We start from the raw sequence: 22,522 nt of genomic DNA, 5'->3' as shown, positions 1-22,522 counted from the left end.
GCCAAAAAACACATGAAGGACTCCCAGACTATGATAAATAAGATTCTCTGGTCTGATGAGACAAAGATAGAACTTTTTGGCCTTAATTCTAAGCGGTATGTGTGGAGAAAACCAGGCACCGCTCATCACCTGCCCAACACCATCCCTACAGTCAAGTGTGGTGGTGGGAGCATCATGCTGTGGGGGTGTTTTGCAGCTGCAGGGACAGGACGACTGGTTGCAATTGAAGGAAAGATGAATGCGGCCAAGTACAGAGATATCCTGGACGAAAACCTTTTCCAGAGTGCTATGGACCTCAGACTGGGCCGACGGTTCACCTTCCAACAAGACAATGACCCTAAGCACACAGCTAAAATGACGAAGGAGTGGCTTCGGAACAACTCTGTGACTGTTCTTGAATGGCCCAGCCAGAGCCCTGACTTGAACCCAATTGAGCATCTCTGGAGAGACCTCAAAATGGCTGTCCACCAACGTTCACCATCCAACCTGACAGAACTGGAGAGGATCTGCAACGAGGAATGGCAGAGGATCCCCAAATCCAGGTGTGAAAAACTAGTTGCATCATTCCCAAGAAGACTCACGGCTGTATTAGCTCAAAAGGGTGCTTCCACTCAATACTGAGCAAAGGGTCTGAATACTTATGTCCATGTGATATTTCAGTTTTTCTTTTTTAATAAATCTGTAAAAATGTCTACAATTCTGTGTTTTTCTGTCAATATGGGGTGCTGTGTGTACATTAATGAGGAAAAAAATGAACTTAAATGATTTTAGCACATGGCTGCAATTTAACAAAGAGTAAAAAATTTAAGGGGGTCTGAATACTTTCCGTACCCACTGTATATATAATATATATAAAAATTCAAGTAAAGTTAAAGTAAAACTGCATGTCTGTATGTAGTCAGACATGTCCTCAACTCAGTCATTGTTTTTATTTCCAGCAACCAATGTGAATATAATCCAATTAATCTTATTTCATATGTTTTTTTATATACTCTATAACCACGTGTATCCTTCTGCTAACTTCACTGAGCCTGTCATCAGTTCAGTCTAGGCCGTTTAAACCTCTGATCTCCGGTTTAACATTATAAATATTAATAAGGAAACAATCTTTTGTTATCTTGTGATACTAAATTAATTATCTCTAGAGATTAAAAAAGAAAAGTTTCCGTTGCAGAGGTAAAATAAAGATTATACAAAATCACATTGACATTTGTAATAAAAACGCCGTCCAACATCAATCTAACTGATGTTCCAGCTGACACTGTGGGTGAACTATTCCTTTATGTTAATTGGCATTGCATGAGTTGTATAGGTGTTATCACTTCATCAGCTCGATTATTATTAGTTTGGTTACATTTGTATTATCATTATTAGAGCAGAGAGTTTGGGGGCTCTGTCCACATTTAACTTGAGCAGGGGTCTGATCAGAGGGAGTCTGGGAATTTCTGATGTCAAACATTTTGTCATTCAAACTCAGAACCAATATTGGTTGAACCTTGGTGTGTGTGTTTGAGTGACATATCTCTCATCACAGTTTATCCCTGTCCAGTAGCTCCTGTAGTTCATTCTGGATGTCCTCTGGTAGCTCCAGAGGAGGCAGGTCATCCAGACACAGATCTTCCTGAGCTGGCATCTCCAGCGGTGGCAGCTGAGGGATTGCGATTTCTTTACCTTTTCCTGTGCTTTTCCTCTCCTGCCCACCCCCTGTTCCCATAGCGCCACCTGCTTGTGGAAGCACCCAGAGCTCTGAACGCTCCACAAAGTCTGCTGCCTCAGAGTGCAGCCGGGCGTTTTCCAATTGTAACCGCTTGTTCTCAGCCGCCAGCCGCTGGTTTTCATTCATCAGGTGGTCCACCAGGCGCCGCAGGTCATCAATGTTGGTCTGTTGTTCTTCCAGGCGAGTTTTATCGTCTTTGGTGGTCTTAGATCCAGGGCACAGTGGAGTCAAAGGCTGGCAGCCTCCAGTCTGCCGAGTCTGAAGCTGGTAGAGCAATGTGTCGTATTCTCTCTCCCTGATTCCAAGGACCCCTGCTGCTGAGAGGCCTGGGGAACCATGGGGCTGGAGTGGGCCTGAGGTTTGGGTAAGGAGGGCTGGACCACAGGAGGGCTGCACCTGGCCAGGTCGGGTCTTTGTTGCCTCCCGACGAGCCTCTCTCTTCCAGCGCTCTTGGATCAGTTGCTGCTGTTTGATGTGACTGTCCCTCTGCAGCTCCATGGACAGACGAGCCTACAGACACAGAGTATCAACACCAGCCACAGCACTCACAGTATTAACAGGAACACTGGCATGTCAAAGTCACACAAGGCAAAAACTCTGTGTCAGTATAAGGGCTGCAGCGATTGGTCTGCGTTGTCGACAAAATTAGTCAACAACGAATTGTCGATGACTGTTGGTTACGGCTTTTTCACGCTGTGGTGCTGAAAATATTTTTTTATACGGAGTGAGTCATCTCCCCTTCTACCTATCACTTGTCACTACGCACATGTGACAGCAGGTAAACATCAGTGCGACATGGCTGCAACTGATGTAACACCCAGTAACAGACACTGTAGAGTACAGAAAGCTGTGCACGAAATTCATGGACTTTAATATTCTTATTTTTAAGGAAAAGTTTTAAGACATCTTTTTTGTTCATGATTCCTTGGTTTACAGAAAAATGGATACTTTATTGTTGTATTTCTCATATCTGCACTTTGTCAACCCCTGGATTTAAATAGACACATTTTATTTAAGCATTTTTATTTATCTTTTGTAGTAGTATCCTAAACAGCAGCAATGTTTATTAAAATAAATACTATGATAAGTATTTTTTATTGTCTTTATTGTTAGTTGGCACGTCAGAACAACCTAAAGGTAAATTGAAAAGCGGGTAGCTAAAAGCGGTTTGGCTGAGATGGAGTCGACTCGTGTCGAGTCTCGCTCCCGCAACCTTTGATTTCATGTTTCAGGACCCCGAAATTAACTACTAATAGTAATGTTCGTCCCAATTTGTCGAAGTATGCGACCAGCCAGACTGTAAAAGATCAGGGGACGAAGGTTAGCACCGCAGACGGGGCAGGTTGCGAGATTTGCATGGCGGCTATTGCTAACTTCTGGGAAGAGCACCGTACAGCCCTATCTGCCAAGTTCCAAAAACTCTCTGTCGATATCAAAGCCTCCATTTCAATGCTCGAAGCAAAGCTGGACAACGTCCACGCCACAGTGTCCGACCACGCTCAGAAGATAGGCTCCCCTGAGGTAAATGCAAATCTACAAGACGAGTGTCTGCTAACGCTGGAGGCCTCCTGTGCCACGCTAGCAGAGAGCAACGCTAAGCTGCTTGCTAAAGTCAGTGACCTGGAGTCTAGGAGCCGGCGGAATAATATCCGTGTCATTGGCCTACCTTAAGCAGTGGCGGGGCTGCAGCCGACAGACTTCTTCATGTAGCATGTAGCATGTTGCTTATGCAGGTTTTCGGCAAAGTCTTCCTGGAATCACCGCCAGACTGTGACAGGGCTTCTCGCACGGTATCAGAGAAGCCGAAGAGAGAGCGTGGCCAGTCATTATCGGGCTGCACAGGTATCAGGTGAAGGAGAAAAATCATACACGAAGACCTCGCCAGTAGAGGGAAGCTTCAGTACAGAGGCTCCCCTAACGGCATCTACGAGGACTTTGTCCCGGAGGTGGTGGAACAACGCCAGAAATACCGAGGGGTGATGTCGGACCTTTACAACCTGGGCTTCAGGGAGGGAGGAAGAGGCTCTCTTTGGTCACCAAGGCGAAAACCTTCATAACATTCACCCGCACGGAGGAGAACTGATGACCGCGGGAGGCTTTTGATTTCATCACAGACGAGCCACTGTCATGCTGTCTTGATAACCGTGAGTTGATGTGATGCTGACTGTATAGCTGTGTTTTCGCCAGCCCCATACTGGCCGGAGTCTATTTTGGGACTGCAGCATTAGTAGTTACAGTCCTGACAGGTTGCTATTCTGTCTGATAAAGAGTTTTGAACAGAACGGACATGTCGATTTGATATCCAGTGATTTCTGATATTTTTTGAACTCCCGTTTTTTTTGCTTCCCGTTTTTCTTTGTGTCTGCTTACACTATTATGTGAATTCAGATTATCTTTAATTGGCCTTTGTGCCAAGAACTGGTAGCTCGTCTGCGATCAAGTCTTTTCATGATCTTTACACCGCATTATATACTTCTGAATGCAGCCCAATTACTGCAGCGACCCCTAATTGTTTAGACTGTTTAACTTACCCTCAGATTGATATAAATATCGCTAGGAAACTTGGTAGGCCCATCTCTCTGTTGGAGGTGCATGAAGCGATCAAGTCTATGCAAAAAAGGAAAAATTCCTGGTCCCTGTGGTTTTACAGTCGAGTTCTTTAAGGTGTAGTTGCATACAGCAACGGACCGGTTTCACTTTTAAACGTAGATTGTAAGATCCTTGCTAAGGTCCCCACCCTTTGCCTCCAAAGTGAGATGTCATGAATAATTTCACTAGACCAGACAGGCTTCACATTAGCGAGACATCTATTCTCCAACACCTGGAGGCTGCTCAACATCATATTCTCATCTGGATCGGACACTCCCGAGGTCTCCCAAAAGCCTTTGACTGGGTAGAGTGGGGCTTTCTATTTTCTTTTTGGAGAAATCTGGATCTGATTCTAATTTTATTTCTTGGGTTAAGTTTCTGTATGTAACCCCCTCTGCATCTGTAAACGGTGTCCGTTCAGCATACTTCCCTCTTAGACGTGGAACCCGGCAGGGCTGCCCGCTCTCACCCTTGTTGTTTAACCTAGCCATCGAGCCATTAGCCATCTGGCTTAGAACCCAGAATAAGTTTGAAGGCATCACTCGTTTAGTCCACAAACGCTCCTTATATGCTGATGGCCTTCTCTTATTTATTTCAAGCCCCACATCCTCCCTCCCCCCAGTTTTATCAATTCTGGATCAGTTTGGGCACATATCGGGGTATAGGTGGAATATTCAGAAAAGTGAGTTATTCTTTGTCAACAACTTGGCGAGAGCACTCCCACAATCCATATTTCTCTTTAAAACAGCTGACAAGGGGTTCAGGTTTTTGGGGGTGTTTATCACCAGCTCCTTCAGGGACCTTTTTTAAAAGAACTTCCAGCCGCTATTAGATAAATGCAAGTCAGACTTGTCTAGATGGGCAGGCCTCCCCCTGTCCCTTGCAGGCCGGGTTAATCTTATTAAGATGGTAATTTTACCAAAGTTTCTGTATCTTTTTCAACATCTCCCAATTTGTCTTAATAAATTGTTCTTCACTAACCTAGAGCAACAACTTAATGCTTTTATTTGTCAGAATAAACCAGCCCGTATCAAAAAACATTCTTCAACTCCCTAAACCTGAAGGGGGAATAGCACTCCCTAATTTTCGGTGCTACTTCTGGGCCCGCAACATTAATATACTTTTATATTGACTCTGTGGTGGAGTTACAGATTACATCTTCTTGCTCTTTGCACTATACAATTTGCTCACAGCTCCCCATAACTTCCCATAAAGTCTCACCTAATCCGGTTATCGCCAATACCATTCAAATTTGGACGCAGTTCAGGAAGCAGTACGCAGGGCTCCAGACTAACTTTTTTTCACTAGGAGCACTGTGGCCCCCAACTGAAAATTGAGTACTTGTGCGTGTTAGCCGAGGTGTAGCCTACGGTACACAGAGGTAGAGTATAAGTTAATAATTAAAACATATGAACCGCATCTATACACTGATCAGCTCAGGGCTTTGATATACACTCACTGATCAGGTCAGGGCTTCGATCCTTGCCCCAGTTTTGAACAACTATGCGTTTCTGTCTTCCTGCACCGACCCTACCTTCAGCATATGGGCAGATAAGGGTCTCAAAATGCTTAATAACCTGTATGACGAAGGTGTTTTTGTGACCTTTGCATTTATGTCGGATAAATACAGCCTGCCCAATAGCCACTTTTTCCGTACCTTCAAATGAGAAACTTTATCCAAAAGCAAGTCCCACATTTTCCAAACCGACCGCCTGAAGCTGAGATGGACCAATTCCTGTCTCTCAACGTACAACACAAGCTACTGATATCTGTCATTTTTAATGATATTGCTCTTCTGAGCCCAGTCCCCACTGTATCGCCTAAAATGCATGGGAAAATGATTTGGGGGGAGACATCCAGTGGAGGAAGACCAAAACCGGTTCACTTATCCTCGATTTGTGGCAGGCATGGCCTATTACAGTGGAGGGTGCTTCATAGAGCCCATTTCACCAACGCTGGAGTGGGTAAGATATACCCTAGTCATAGTGACGTCTGTAACGCTGTAAGCAGTCCCCAGCCAACCACGCACACAAGTTATGGACGTGCCAGAAGCTTGCTGAATTTTGGTCCGATATATTTCAAACCTTCAATCAGGCTCTTAACACAAATTTGGAACCCAATCCCTTGACTGCTCTTCTGTATCTGTAGATCTGTAAAATCTCGCCATTACTAAACAGCGTGTCGGGTCCTTTACCTCCCTGCTCACCAGACATAACATTCTCCTTAAATGGAAACGTGTTTCTCCGCCGTCTCACAATAGTTGGATACGTGAAATTTTAAAATGTCAACGGTTAGAGAAATCTACCCTCTGAGGTGGACGCCCACGCCAGCGTGTCCTAGTGATGTTTTTTCACTGTTTATATCAATCTCATAGCGATTATACAGTGTATAAAAGCTGTCTATATATATTGCTGGAAACGGCAGACTCTCCTCTTCCTTTTTCTGCAAGCTCATAGGTCACTAACACGGCCAATTTGAAGACAGGAAAGAACACTTTGACCGGCATAATTTTCTTCACAGTATCTGGTTGGTGTCAGGACCAACCACATACTGGTTGGACACTCTTTAAAACTAACCAATAGACACCAAAGACCCATCCACTACTGTCAGCTAGTTAGTCTGATCCTTTTACTGCATCCTGACACTGGCAGCAGATCACAACAATGGAAAACACAAGCGCTGTTCTGGAACTGATTTGGCCAAGCTGTGACGAGGATTACGGTGCTTCTGTGCCAGAGGTTTGATTTCTCCAGACAGAGAGGAACAATAGAGATCCATGAGGTGAATAAGTGTTTTGCCGTCACAAAAACGACGCGTAATTGTGACCAAATTGGCCATAGTGTGCTTCAGTGCGCAATGCGTGCATTGGTCTGTGTATCAATAGTCAGGAACTTTGTTTAAAAAAACTGACTGTTAAGTTAAGTGTTAGTTAAGTATTATTCTGTAATCAGGGCTTTTTCTGCATTATAGATTTTGAGGTGGCTGCCTCACTGAACTCTTGATTGAAAATCAATGTAGTTCTCCCTCTCGCCACCGAGAAAGAGATTTTTCAAAAATGTATTTAAAATATTTTGCACAATTTATAAATTCCGTATGAATATTTTGGGAAATTATTTTGACACACGTAGGCTATTACGTGTATTATGGATTTTAATTTAATTATTTTGAGGCCTAATCAACACAGGTTCACGGAAGTTCCGCTGTCAACGTCAGGCAGGCTTGTGGTTGCCGAGTAAAGAGGTTTGCCGCTCGTTCCATCAGCAAACATCCATAGCAGCAGCTGACTAATAATTTTTGTCTAATGACAGAACAAAGTGGAAATATGGCACAGAAACGCATTTTGGATTTTTTTGGAAAACCACCACCAGTGAAGAAGAACACTAGTATGCAACCACTACAACAGTTGGCAGCCTCAGTGAGAAAACTGTCCGCCCGCCTCTGCCTGCAGCTGCACCAGCAGGCCCACCCCGGTACCCTCAACTCAGCCTTTCGTACTGTATCTATTCATGCAGTTTAACGTCACACTGTGGTATTTCTGCAAGGTGGTGGAGATGGAGAGCGTTATTTTGTGCCTGTATTCTTTGCGTTATGGATGTGGAGGATTGTTAAATAACTTTTAAATAGTCGGAGATTTCCTTGTGACTTGCGTAAAAAAGGATTTTGGAGCAAAACTCGCTTATGACATAAACGTAGATGGTGCAGTGACTGGTCCATGCCAGCTTAACAAATCTATTGCATTGTTATGGCGTTATTGTGATGTTTTTTCCCCCTTTTTTTATTGAATTTGCAGATCAGAGAAAAGTAAGTGCGACAGTTTACGGCGTTAAATTTGTGCCACATTAGTGAAGGAGCAAAGGGAGATTTTCTCAATATTTCAGCATTTGCATGTTTGCTCTTATTCATTTTAACATGCAATAATAAGCCCTCTCACTCAGTTTTACTCATATGCTCTCTCAAAACTCTAGCCCGAGGGTCCTCAAAACATGTGCGACCCAGCTGAGTGGAGTCCTGCAGTAAATCTCCAACCTTAGCCTGAGTCTAGAGAAGGTCCCTGTGCTGTGGAAGACATCCAGCCTGGTACCAGTACAGAAGAAGGTGCGTCCCAGCACCTCCGAAGACTACAGACCGGTGGCGCTGACGTCACACTTGATGAAGTCCCTGAAGAGGCTGGTCCTGTCACTTCTTCGGCCCCTGCTCAGCTCATCACTGGACTCTCTACAGTTTGCCTACCAGCCGAGACTAGGTGTAGAGGACGCTTTCATCTCCACTGTGAGAATGTTGTTCATGGACTTCTCCAGTGCGTTCAATACCATCCGGCCTGCTCGGCTGGGGAGTAAGCTGACGGCGATGCAGGTGGACCCTCCCCTGGTTTCCTGGATTATGGACTACTTGACGGGTCGACCACAGTATGTCAGACTGCAGGATGGAGTGTCTGACACTGTGGTCAGCAACACTGGGGCTCCACAGGGAACTGTTCTTTCCCCCTTTCTGTTCACCCCGTACACCTCAGACTTTCAGCTCCTCTCTGAGTCCTGCCACCTGCAGAAGTTTGCTGACGACTCTGCAATTGTTGGCTGTGTCAGTGAGGGGAAGGAGGAGGAGAACAGGGGCATTGTGGGCTCCTTTGTCGACAAATCACCTGATTCTCAACTCCACCAAGACTAAGGAGCTAGTGGTGGATTCCCGCAGGAGGAAATCTGCCCCCACACCCATCTCCATCAACGCTGTGACTGTGGATGTTGTCCAGGATTAGAAAATACCTTGGAGTATACCTGGATAACAAACTGGACAGGGCCAAGAACACTGAGGCTGTTTACAAGAAGGGCCAGAGTCGTCTCTATTTCCTGAGGAGGCTCCGGTCATTCAATGTATGTAACACCATGCTGAGGATGTTCTACCAGTCGGTGGTAGCCAGTGCCATCTTCTTTGCTGTTGTGTGCTGGGGCAGCAGACAGAGGGCAGCAGACTCCAAGAAGAACAGTAGGATCATCAGGAAGACTGGCTCTGTCCTGGGGGTCCAACTGGACTCCTTGGTGGTGGTGTCTGAGAGGAGGATGCTGTCTAAACTGCACAGTATCTTTGACAACACTCACCCTCTCCACCAGCTGCTGACGTCGAGCAGAAGCACCTTCAGTCACAGACTTATCCTCCCTCGGTGTAACACTGAACGCCGGAGGAAGTCCTTTCTTCCGGTGGTCATCACAACTCTATAATTCATCTACCCCTGTTCAGGTGAGGAACAGTGGAGACACTAGCCCTCATTTATCAAACGAATGTACGGCAGAAAAACCTGCGTATGACCATTTCCACGCAAACTCCGGCATTTATCAATTTGGACGTGAGCGGGAGCTACGATCAAATCTCACGTCAGGTCTGAGATTGTGTACGCAAATTTGAGCCTGTGCTCAAAATTCTTTTATATTTCAAAACAGCTCGGCTCCAGCCCCCCGCGACCCCAAACACTGCAGAGCCAAAGTCATCTCCTCGGTAAGTGGCTGCCCTCGATAAATTGCATTAAATCAAACAAGGTATCAGATGGTGACAAAGGTTATCCTCTAACGGAATACCAAATAACCCCGCTGGCATACCCTGCTACAGAGCAGGAGTGCAGGTTCAACAGTGCGCACATGCACACGGGTCACAGTGGAGCGCTGCTTCGGGTTGACTGCCTCCGTTATTCTTTTCCATACAGCGTTTTTATGGGCCCCTTTTATTCCACTCTTAAGACTGCCAAGAGCACATCTTTATTTTGCTCCATCTCGGATGTTAGGATGCTGATCTCTGTGTCGGAAAAGTTTCTTTTCTAGCCAGTGTTTCGTTTCTCCATGTTTGACCTCAATGGGCGAGGCCTACGAACCAGGAATATTTAAGGGCGTAGCATGTTAATGAAGATCGAATTCAGCCGCCGCATTTATCAAGGCCCGCTCATTCGTACGCTGACATTGGTCAGATACGAATGTTTCATAAATCACACGTGTTCTGTCGTAGGACCAATTCTGCGCTCAGATCTGCGCCCGTTTTCACGCAAGATTGATAAATGAGGGCCACTGTGTCCTGAGCAAATGTCACTTTATATCATCACTGCATCCCTTTATTTAGTTGTACTGTAACTTAGTTCAGTAAGAAATGCTGCTACACTTTTAACACTGTTATCACTTATCGCTCCTTATCACTTATTTAGTTTGTACTTACTTTTTTTTATTTCAATATGATGCTAAACTGCACGGTGCCTATTGTTGTATATACCTACGTTTAACCACAAGGTCTGTTGCATTCTGCATTCTGTCCCATCTAGTTAATTGTTTGATTTATTTTCATGTTAGCTGTATTTTTATTTGATTTATGTTAGCTTGTTGTTACTCTGACCCTTTCCCATCTTTGTATTAAAACTGTTGCACAATAATTTCCCTCGGGATAAATAAAGCTTCTTGAATCTTGAATTTTCCAATCCGTCCCCTTCAAAATAAAAGCACTCAAGAGGAAACTGGGATACATTATTAATATGGTGTATTATAGCACTGTTGTGTCACGTTGTTTAGATTAATGTCATATCTCCATGTATCTTGAGACATCAGCTGTTGTGGGATGTTAGTTAACTCCCCCTCTCTCCTGGCCTACATAACTGCACGATGATGTTTGAACAGCAACACCAAAATGTCCCATCACGACCACATGTAACTAGTATGTATTGCTATTGTTATACATCATATTTATGAACCTTTTATTAAAATTTGTTTGTACGTTAGTTAGCTTGCAAACTATCTTGTATGTTGCCAATGCTTGCTAATTCATGTCAAACACAGTAGATGTGTGGCAATTTGGGACAAATATAACGCCATAGTTGATAGATCTGCCTAAAAGTAAAGAAACAGGAACAAAAACAGAAACCCCCAAAATAAATAACACTATCCCACCCAACAACCCATGTCAGGCATAGTCACAGAACCAACTAAATAATTGAACAACATATAACACAAGTAGATGCATAAGGTACAATAAAAACCAAATAGAGTGAAATCCATAGCTAATGGCAAAATAAATAAGGTAAGTCAAGGCAAAAAGAGAAAAACAAATTTCATGTATCCAACTGTTATGAGTTGGTGGAGAAACATGTTTCCATTGAAGGAGAATGTTACGTCTGGCGAGCAGCCTTTTTGCTATTAGCTATAGCTCTATTTGGTTTCATTGTAGCTTATGTATCTACTTCTGTTATTTGTTATTCAATTACTTAGTTGGTTAATGTCTGACATGGGTTGTTGGGAGGGATAGTGTGATTTATGTTGGGTTTTTTTTGTTTCCGTCTCCGTTTTAGACTTTAAAGCAGACGCATTGACACTGTACAACTGTTATACTTTTTCTTCTTTACTTGTCTGCAAAACTCAATAAAATACATTTAGAAAAAAGAAAAAAAGCTGGTAGCTAAAGAGGGCCTTTGAGTAATTGTGTGATTTATTATTCGATTAGTTGACTAATCGTTTCAATAATTGATGACTAGTTGACTGTGAAAATAGTCATTAGTTGCAGCCCGACTCAGTAAAACATTACTTTTTTTAAGTCTCCTGCAAAACCTGGTCCTGAATTGATACACACAAACAAACACAGTAGCGACTGTACATTCACTTCATATATTCACTGCTAAACTTGATCTCTGTCACCAATTCACAGCTCAACTACCATCATCTTCCTCGCTTCAGTAGCGTCTCCAAAGCGGCTGTGGTAGATGAGCTGGCGCAAATATTAGAAAACATTTTCAATGCGGAAAAACTGATAAAAATAACATATTGTATGAGGCATTCCACTTGCCTGTACACAGAGTTTACATGCCCTGGGCAATCATTAATGTCAAGCCCTGAATAAGAATTATCAGCAAAATGTACTTAAAGTATCAAAAAGAAAAGTAGTCACTGAGGATAATGGCCTCTTTCAGACTTTTGTATTATGTTGATTATTACTGATTTATCAAAGTGTCTCACCTGATCACACTCCGTTGTCTTCATTGCATCTGTCAAAAGATCTGAGAGAGAGACAGAGACAGACAGTTGAGAAACACGAGGTGAGTCAATTTTGACAGATAAGACAATGTCCCCTGTCACACTGCAAAACAGGAGAAGTAGTTATTTGAAGCGAAGAATATTGACACAATGAAATGTCCAGCCCAGAGTCCAGATCTAAACCCCATAGAGAATCTCTGGAACATCCTTGTGGACAAAGTAATGCCTAAGAAACCCACTCCAGTTAGTGAACTGTGGAAGAGACTGAGTCAGAATGGACCAAGATCAAACCAGAGCAGTGTGAGAAACTAGTGATGTCCTGTGGGTGCAGATGTGCTGAAGTAATTCAAAGCTGTGGCCTCTACACTTCATATTCATTTTATTTTTGAATCCTATAGCCCAAAGAAAACATTGTTGAAGTCTTCTCTTCTGACACAATGGTTACTGTTCTCTAATTTGAATCACTGTTTTTCTCACAACATAAAGGTTTTTGTTGAAGTGCCTTGGTTATTTAAAAAAAAAAAAACATGCTAGTACAGCAGTGGGATAGAGAGTGGATATTTTATCAAATTCTGAACAATAAAAAATAACAATATTTCAGAACAATTAAAGAATTAATACTTTGTTCTCTAATTTTGATCTCTACTGTATTATAAATATTTGAACAGTGACATATTCTGTGTTGTGCTGGTTGTGTACTCCAGCATTAGATTGGAAATAAACAATGATTGTTAGGTCATCGTGATGTTTCTTAGTTTTCATTTGAGGGTGTACACATCTAGACTGTGTAGGAACTGTAGCCCTCTGTATCCATAATCCCCAACTGAGAGACAGCAACAAATAGGAAAAGTAAACATTAACTTAAATCAAGTCATCTTATTTATTATTTGGTTGAATTTTTTTTTTAAATGTGTCAAAGACAGGAAACAGAACAACTCTGTTAAGAGCAGCAATCCTCAAAGGTGTCACAACTGTCACTTGTCCATGTTCAGATCTGTCATTAAAATGCATATTGGGTGATCCCTCTAAAGTGGACAGCTCTCGGTACGTCAATTCACAACTGGCAGCAGAATGTGTCTCTATACGCGTCTTGAGAGACCTCTTTTGACCGGATCTCACTTCCCCGCTTTTTATGCAAATAACCATGTAGTACATACATGGCTTATACAGTAGACGCTGCAAGGTAAGATTAAAGGAATATATAGGTATAATATATGTTTATATGTATAATATAGGTACCGAAATTCATGAACATATTATATATGAACCTATGAATTCTGGTACACTTTATCAACATAAAAACATAGGGTTCAGTGTTTCCCCTAGGATGGAGTTGTAGCAGTGGAGGTGAAGCGCCAGTGCGGGGAAAAATGTTGGCATTACAGATGGCCTTCCTATATGTTTATAGACTTTCTTGCCAAACTAAGCGAGATTCCTCCAATTTAGTGGAACGCCATTTACTTTCCAATTTTCGCCACACTTGTTTTAAATCATGGGTTTGTGAGTTATACCATGGAGCTACCTTCCTCTGTTTAATTATCTTTTTTAAACGGAGCAACAGAGTCAGGTGTTGCGCGTAGTGAGCCTGCAAAACTGTCAACAAGGTGATCAATTTCATAGAAACTAATATTAGTACAGGAATCTTGAATATTAGGATAAGGCATTCAATTACATGCAGATGGAATTGCTACCTTAAATTTATATACAGCACTATCAAATAAACATCTAGTCTAGTAACGTTCGCCCAGAGGTGAGTAGTCCTGTAATATGAATTCAAAAGTTATTAAATAATGGTCTGATAAAATAGTATTAATGAATATGAGTATTAATATGACTGGGAGGAGTGGATTCATTTAGGCTAACATATTCTTCATGACACAGCCCGGTTTCAGTCAGACAGAATAAATCAATATGGTTATCTGATATCAGATCATTTACTAATACAGCTTTAGATGGCAGAGATCTGATGTTTAAAAGTCCACATTCTATTTTCTGATTTTGTTGCATTATCACAGATTTGGTGTTGATTTGTATCAAGTTTTTCTGTATAGCTCATCATTCATTCATTCATCTTCAACCGCTTATCCCGGGGTCGGGGTCGCGGGGGTGCTGGAGCCGATCCCAGCTGACATCGGGCGTAAGGCGGGGTACACCCTGGACAGGACGCCAGTCTATCACAGGGCACATAGAGACGAACAGAGACAGACAACCATTCACACCTACGGGCAATTTCAGACTCATCAATTAACCTAACACATGCATGTCTTTGGTTTGTGGGAGGAAACCGGAGTACCCGGAGAAAACCCACGCAGACACGGGGAGAACATGCAAACTCCGCACAGAAAGGCCGAGGTCGGGATGCGAACCTGTGACCTTCTTGCTGTGAGGTGACAGTGCTAACCACTACACCACCGTGTAGCCTCTGTATAGCTCCTCTTCTGTTAATTTTTGATTTAATTAATTTATATGACTGTGAGGCACACAGCATTTGTATAGGATACTGAGCAGGAAAGTGCTCCACAAGGCACTTCAACAAAAAGCTGACCCCACAGGTCTCTGACTGAGTTGGCACCTGGGGTGGCCAATCAGATATCAGGGGAGGCCCAGGCCAGCCCAGGCCAACTCAGGCCAATCCCTAGTAACCCCTGATTGACTGGATCACCGACCTGACCACATTCAGAGCGTACTCACACTGTCCTCCCAGACCGCGACCCGGACTTTAGGGTACTTGTCCCCCCTCCCAACCCCCCCGCGCCCCAGACCCGTTTGTACTCACACTGCCAGGGCCGGCCAATGCTTCTTGCTGTCCATACGCCATCACCCCGTAACACGTCACACGCATTGATCGAGTGTGCGTGGCTTTGTTTACAAATCTTTCCACAGACCTCGGAGTTTTTGTGCGTCTTGTCGACTGTTTTTGAATATTTTCATCCGACCAAATCTGCAGTAAACACTCCACCTCCGACTCTGGGGACACAGAGCAGACCTGTCCCATGTTTAGCCCTGACTCTGGGGACACAGAGCAGACCGGTCCCATGTGAAGTCCTGACTCTGGGGACACAGAGCAGACCTGTCCCATGTTAAGTCCTGACTATGGGGACACAGAGCAGACCTGTCCCATGTTAAGTCCTGACTCTGGGGACACAGAGCAGACCTGTCCCATGTTAAGTCCTGACTCTGGGGACACAGAGCAGACCTGTCCCATGTTTAGTATTGACTCGTGGGACACAGAGCAGACCTGTCCCATATTTAGTCCTGACTCTGGGGACACAGAGCAGACCTGTCCCATGTTTAGCCCTGACTCTGGAGACACAGAGCAGAGCAGACCTGTCCCATGTTTAGCCCTGACTCTGGGGACACAGAGCAGACCTGTCCCATGTTCAGCCCTGACTCTGGGGACACAAAGCAGACCTGTCCAATGTGAAGTCCTGACTCTGGGGACACAGAGCAGACCTGTCCCATGTTTAGCCCTGACTCTGGGGACACAGAGCAGACCGGTCCCATGTGAAGTCCTGACTCTGGGGACACAGAGCAGACCGGTCCCATGTGAAGTCCTGACTCTGGGGACACAGAGCAGACCTGTCCCATGTTAAGTCCTGACTATGGGGACACAGAGCAGACCTGTCCCATGTTAAGTCCTGACTCTGGGGACACAGAGCAGACCTGTCCCATGTTTAGTATTGACTCGTGGGACACAGAGCAGACCTGTCCCATATTTAGTCCTGACTATGGGGACACAGAGCAGACCTGTCCCATGTTTAGTCCTGACTCTGGGGACACAGAGCAGACCTGCCCCAGAGGATCTGAGAGGTCTGGATGGTTTGTAGCTGAGCAGAAAACCTTAAATGTATTTTGGACCTAAACCATTCAGTGCTTTGTAAACCAAAATAAGTATTTTGAAATCAATTCTTGGAAATACAGGAAGCCAGTGTAAAGATCTGAGGACTGGAGTGATATGATCGACTTTTTTGGTCTTAGTGAGGACTCGAGCAGCAGTGTTTTGAATTAACTGCAGCTGTCTGATGGACTTTTTAGGGAGATGGATGGTAAATGGACTTGTACTTATATAGCGTCTCTCTAGTCATCTGACTACTCAAGGCGCAGTGTCTGTCACATTCACCCATTCACACAGACATTCACACTGATGGCAGTGGACATCTACATACCATCTAATCTGATCTAACCATTCACACCACATTTACACACCCATGCGCAGCACGGGGAGCAATTCGGGGCTCAGTGTTTGACATGTGGACCAGGGGGAGATGGGGATCGAACCACCAATCTCTCGAACAGAGGACGACCCACTCTTCCACCAAGCCACAGCCGCCCCCTGTAAAGATCTGTAAAGACACTGTTACAGTAGTGCCTGCTGAAGATAAATGCATGGACAAATTTTTCTGTCCATGCATTTATTTTAGTCATGCTGACAAATAAGTCCTTCAATCCTTGATATATTCTTTAGGTGATAGTAGGCTGACTTTGTAATTGTTTTAATGTGGTTGTTGAAGTTCAGGTCTGAGTCCATGACTACACCTAAGTTTCTGGCTTGGTTTGTGGATTCTATCCATACAAAGTAGTCCCTGTCCTTCAAGTAGGATTCAAACCATTTTAATGCTTTGCCAGAAAGTCCCAAACAGTTTTCGCAGACGGTCTAGTAATATGTTGTGATTGACTGTGTCAAATGTAGCACTGCGATCCAATAATACTGAGACTGGAATTTTGCCATTGTCCGTGTTTAAATGGATGTCATTGAAGACCTTAACAAGATCAGTCTCGGTGCTGTGGTGTGGTCTAAAACCTGACTGGAAGACATCAAAACAGCTGTTCATTAACATGAAGTTGTTCAGCTGCTTAAAAACAGCTTTTTCAATGATATTGCTGAGGAATGGAAGGTTTGATATCGTTCTATAATTGTTCATTAGTGAAGTGCCTAAATTGTTCTTTTTTAAGAGATGCTTGATAATAGCAGTTTTGCGGGCCTGTGGGAAGAAAACTGAGAGAAGAGACATGTTTACAATCTGTAGAAGATCTGAGGCCATGCAGTTTGATACATCTTTGAATAGGCCTGTGGGGAGAATATCGGGGCAGCAGGAGGAGGATTTCAAATGTTGTATGATGTCCGCCAAGGTCCTATGGTTAATCACATGAAAAAGTGCCATGGTATTTGAGTTAGTGTTAGGTGGGCACATGGACAGCACATGTCCTGCACCTGATGTGGAGGCACTGGCTGTTTGCCTAATTTCTTTAATTTTGTCATTGAAAAAGGAGGAAAATTAATTGCAGGCCCTGGTGAAAGCAGTTCAGGTGCTACTGACACAGGAGGGTTTGTTAGCCTCTCCACAGTAAAAAACAAGTCACGTTGTAGATTTGAAGTCTTTCTTTATAGACGTCATAGTGAACCTGGAGATTTGTTTTCCTCCACCTGCGTTCAGTTTTCCGACACTCTCTTTTTTCTATTCTTACCAACGTGGCATTTCTCCATGGAGACTTTTTTTTGCCAGAGACCATTTTAACCTTAGTGGGTGCAATGGTATCAATAATATTTGTAATTTTCACATTGAAATTATTGACAAGCTCATTTACTGGGGCCAAGGGGAGAATTGATGTGGAGGAGAAAGCCTGAATAAATGTTCCATAGGTGTTTTTTTGTGACATTACGTTTTGTCATGACTTTTCTTTGAACATCAGTCTGCACAGAGACAGAACTCTCAAAGAAAACACAGGAATGAGAAAGAGCAACATCAATCACAGCAACCTTAGAAATGCTCACACCCTTGGACATGACTAAGTCAAGAGTGTGGCCTTTGTTGTGTGTGGGCTTGGTTACATAGGTATCAATGACGCAATAAAGTTCTTTAGTCCCCTTGTCATGAAGTTTGTCAACATGAATGTTAAAATCACCCACAATAACTACACATTCATTCATTCATCTTCAACCGCTTATCCCTGTCGGGGTCGCGGGGGGGCTGGTGCCGATCCCAGCTGACATTGGGCGTGAGGCGGGGTACACCCTGGACAGGACGCCAGTCTATTGCAGGGCACATAGAGACGAACAGATACAGACAACCATTCACACCTAAGGGCAATTTTAGAGTCATTCTGACAGCAATTCAGAAAATTCTTCAAAAAAGGTTGCACAGTATTCGGATGGCCTGAAGACAATTAGAAACATAACTTGGTTGGACATAAGTTAAGGACGGCCTACTCAGCTGTTAGCGGAACTACGTCCTCATTCACTGGCTTTGTCCACAACATCTGAGCCACAGGTACCTGTGTGGATTTTGGCAGTTTTTGTATTTTGAAACATTATTATTTTGAAAGTATTTCTCATGTCACAAACTGAGAGTGAATTGTGTGCTCTGGATGTAATTATCAGGCTGTTGGTGTTGTGTCTGTGTTTGTTCCCCTGCACTTCTACAGCTCTCTGGAGCTCTTCCATGGTTGACTGAAAAGGGAAGCCCCAGGGACTGCAGGTGGATAATTACCTTATTTTAGAAAATTAATTAGAGATAGATACCGTAACAACAAGAAACAAACAAAACTCCACTGACACATTTACTCAAACAAAACTCTAAAGACTGATAAGGTAGGTAACGATATGTTTAACATTCATGAAAAACTAAACAGAGGAATTCACAAGGACATCTAACGCTAGCCATTCTCTTCCTGTTTCTCCGTCACTACAGCAACCGCCCTCCTTAAACCGGAACAGCGGCGCTCGGTGAAGTGGCGTTAACAACAGGCTGCATTAGGCTCAAACGCTGAAACATCGATGGCGTGCTGTTGTGGTAGAACAGTCCTAGTTTAAAATGGACTCATTGCACCTTTTTGGCTTCTAGTGTGAAATGATCCTCTGCCTTTTCCAGGTGTAGTGTTGTGCATCTGCAAAAACGGTCCGTGTGGAACAATGATCCCTGCGCTGAACACGCCGCATACCACGCAAGATAGGTATTAAAGTAATATTTGTAATTGAGAAACTTGAGTTACTCGAGTAATTGTTTCAATCCTAGGAGACACATTCTGCTGCAGGTGTGAACAGACAGACTGAGATTCGAACACTGATGTGATCACTCAGGATAGATGATAAAACTTGTGAAACCTGATTCTGTTGGATCTTGATATGACTGTGATAGGCCAAGATTGGCCGATAATAACAGCTGATCGATATACGGTCTGGCTCTACACCTGTATTTAGAGCTGTCCACTTGTGATTGGATCACACATGACGCATGTTAAAGCTAGGTCTGAACAAGACCAGACACTTGTCAGTGTCACTGAACTTACTTGCTGCTTTTCCATGGCAGGAGATGGCCTCTTCATACTTTCCAGCTACTAGCAAACGGTCTGCCTTCCTGCACTGCTGATGAGCCTGAGAAGATAAGGAGGATGTGGGTGGAAAATACAGAGATTTAGATGGGAGGTGGGAGGAGGGAGTTGTTCATATATTTAATATAACAAATCAAGGGTATCTTTTTTGTTCACAACTTAGACAGATACGACTAGCCCTGAAACAATACAGGCAATAAATACAATCAAGCTACAGAAAATGTATCTGCATGAATTTTGATAAGTCATGTATAATTTCAGTGACTATATTTCACCATGTTATTTTAATTTCCATCAAAATATTGTTGGAATCACCATACATTGTATTTTCATTATAATATTTCTGATCATAGAAATTCTTGATTACAATAAAGGGCTCAACACTTATTTTTAAAAGTCTTTTCCAGCTTATTAATGAAAATTTGAAATAAAAGACCCCCAAATTTACAATTTAAACAGGGTTTGGGAAAAAGTACAGTTTTTGCTGTTTGTGCTGTCTATCAAAGGCAGCAATATCTGCGTCTTAGTTCTGACAGGTTTCAGGGCCCATTTTAACCCAGTATGTCCCATCAATTTCATCCCAGCATGCAGGATCCGAGCTATAGGTAGCGGGATCGGTGGCCTCTTTTGCGCTCACTGCAGCAACGGGCGAGGCTGTCACGGAGGTGTCCTTGGGCGCGCTGGCTGGGGCATCTTGGCTAATTACCGGGGTGTTTGTGGGACAACATGCTGGTGTTTCGGTTAGTTGAAGTGTCAGCCCCCTTTGTCTCAGACTCCTGATCTGAGTGAGATTGCGAGGAAGCTCCAGTTGCTGTATCAATAGCGCCAACATGAATGTTAGCCTTTAGCCCGCTGTCATGAACAGAAGAAGAGTCCACAACCTTGAAAAATCCTGTCAATTTAGGAATTTTCTTTAGTAGGTTCAGTCGTGCTTTTCTTTTTCGGGTTCCTCTATCAAATTTCCTTTCTAACAGTTTGCTGCTGTACTGTCTAGTAACAGTGAGTTACAAAACTGACCTTAGGAACCCGACCACATGAGGACTCTGACTTGGAGGAATATGTTGTGCACTAAAATGGTTGACTAGCAGAGTGTAGTTCATCTTTTCTTAGTTTCTATTGTTTGTTAGCTTGTTAGCTTGCAACTGACAGTGGCTGACAGCTATGATGGCAGTGTGTTTTCTCTCTGTACTGACAGTCCGGTTTGAGCTGGAGGTTTTACGTTTCTCTGCTGGTGTTGTGTCGAAGTTGTTCCATCGTTGAAGTGTTTCACATATTCGACAGCGACTGGTCTGTGTACTAGTTATTAACCAACTAAAGCTGCCTGGCATACGTTTGAATTTCAAATTGTAGTGAAGTGCACAGACATCTCCTCCTTCAGGAGAGGAATGTGACAACACCTCTATAGTGTCAAAATGTTCTCAAATACAAGTCCCTGTTGTCAGTGTCAGACATTTTAGAGGACAGAAACAGAAGGAAAAACACTTTTTTGAGTGGAGGGAAACTTAAAGAATTGATAATGGATAGACTGAGCTAATGAATGGACAGGTGACAAATTAACACAACAATCAACATCCCATAAGGCTTTGAGAAATGTTTACAAATTATGAGTAGGTCCAGATGACCTTGATTTTGGACAAAGATGACAAGAAAAAAAGATCTAAATGACTTTTGAAGAAAAGTCCATGATCTCATCCCAACTGAAACTCTTTGGGAGGTTTTGGAGCTACATGTCAGACAGTGCCCTCCTACCTCCAGCTTGAGCCATCGATTCAACCTGACTCTGGACAGAAACAGCATGTCAGCTTCTTTGTTTTAAAACAACAAATAACAATAATAAAAATATTCAGGAACTTGGGAAAATATTTATCCTTCAGTGGACAGAATATGTTTTTATCCAGATAGTTATGATTAACTCAAGTGTGACTGACAGGGGTTCAACTTTCTGAAAAACAAAAATAAACGTTCAAATCACATTCTGTGATTTGAATGTTACGACAACACACAAGGCACTAACTGAGACTCCCCTCCACTATCATCATCAATACCACATGCGGACATATCTTTGGAGAGAGCTGTGTCCATCCACACACTAAAGAGAATCTATGACAAGGAGGCTCGAGGTGAAGCACAGCCTTACTGATACACTTTATGTTGGATTCTCCTTTCATTTGTCACAAATCTCTATATATAGGCTTAATGTCGTCCTCCTTATTATAATGCTGATTACGATGATGCCTAATTCAATCAGGTAATTTGACTTCAAGAGGAAGCCACTGTCAGTATCCTTTATTGACCACAACGAGACATTATAATTATTAAATAATTCTGAGATAGTATTTTAACTAATTGTTACGTTAGATCGCCTGTGTAATTGAAGTTGAAGGCAGTGTAGTAATATACGTTTTAAAATAACCGGCTCACAAAAGGTAATTATCAAATTGCCTTGCAAATAAGTTAACTCGCAATCCACAGTCCTTCGCTGTTGACAATACTTATAACAGTGCCAACTTATCACACTTGGAAAGTAGCTACCGTCACGTCTCGCTCCCTCTGTCATGGACAAAACCGAAATGTATCATGTCTAGCATATCCAAGCTACCAGACAACAGGAACAAGCAAAACAGAGCGGTTAGCCGCTAACTGCTAGTATAGCTTATATGTGAATCTCTTAGCTACAGTAACGTTAGCCTGTTATTGCAACATCAAGGCCGACACTTACGAGATTGAGTGGGCTGTCCACGACCTCCATGGACTCGATTATTCGATGGTTTACGCTACATGAAATGTGTCTCAGTTATTCGCACTGTGATAAAGAAAAAAAGTCTTGATAATTATAAGAATATTAGTTAGTGTCAGGGAGGCACACTCGCCTCCACAGCCAGCGTTGCGTCCACAC

General features: G+C 43.2%; 1 protein-coding gene across 1 annotated transcript; it reads right to left on the bottom strand.

Annotated features, from left to right (window-relative positions):
* Positions 1-364: 364 nt before the first annotated feature.
* Positions 365-22,502, bottom strand: nrbf2b (nuclear receptor binding factor 2b). The gene is made up of 4 exons (XM_083933209.1): positions 22,346-22,502; positions 19,585-19,669; positions 12,280-12,320; positions 365-2,227 (listed from the first exon to the last, which is right to left on the bottom strand). The coding sequence occupies exons 1-4, from the start codon at positions 22,373-22,375 to the stop codon at positions 1,529-1,531; spliced, it is 855 nt and encodes a 284-aa protein (XP_083789335.1). The 5' UTR covers positions 22,376-22,502; the 3' UTR covers positions 365-1,528.
* Between the last annotated feature and the right edge of the window lie 20 nt (positions 22,503-22,522).

The sequence above is a fragment of the Echiichthys vipera genome (genome assembly GCF_963691815.1).
Source record: "Echiichthys vipera genome assembly, chromosome: 18".
NCBI lineage: Eukaryota > Metazoa > Chordata > Actinopteri > Perciformes > Trachinidae > Echiichthys > Echiichthys vipera.
The sequence above is the reverse complement of the archived record's forward strand: the minus strand, read 5'-3'. Positions and strand labels throughout refer to the sequence as shown.

Bases quoted from the DNA above. Each gene is read 5' to 3' on its own strand.
- nrbf2b (XM_083933209.1), bottom strand. From the start codon at position 22,375: ATGGAGGTCGTGGACAGCCCACTCAATCTC. The intron at 19,670-22,345 runs GTAAGTGTCGGC...TTATCTTCTCAG, and splicing joins TGGACAGCCCACTCAATCTC to GCTCATCAGCAGTGCAGGAA. The intron at 2,228-12,279 runs GTGAGACACTTT...CTGTGTCTGTAG, and splicing joins AGACAACGGAGTGTGATCAG to GCTCGTCTGTCCATGGAGCT.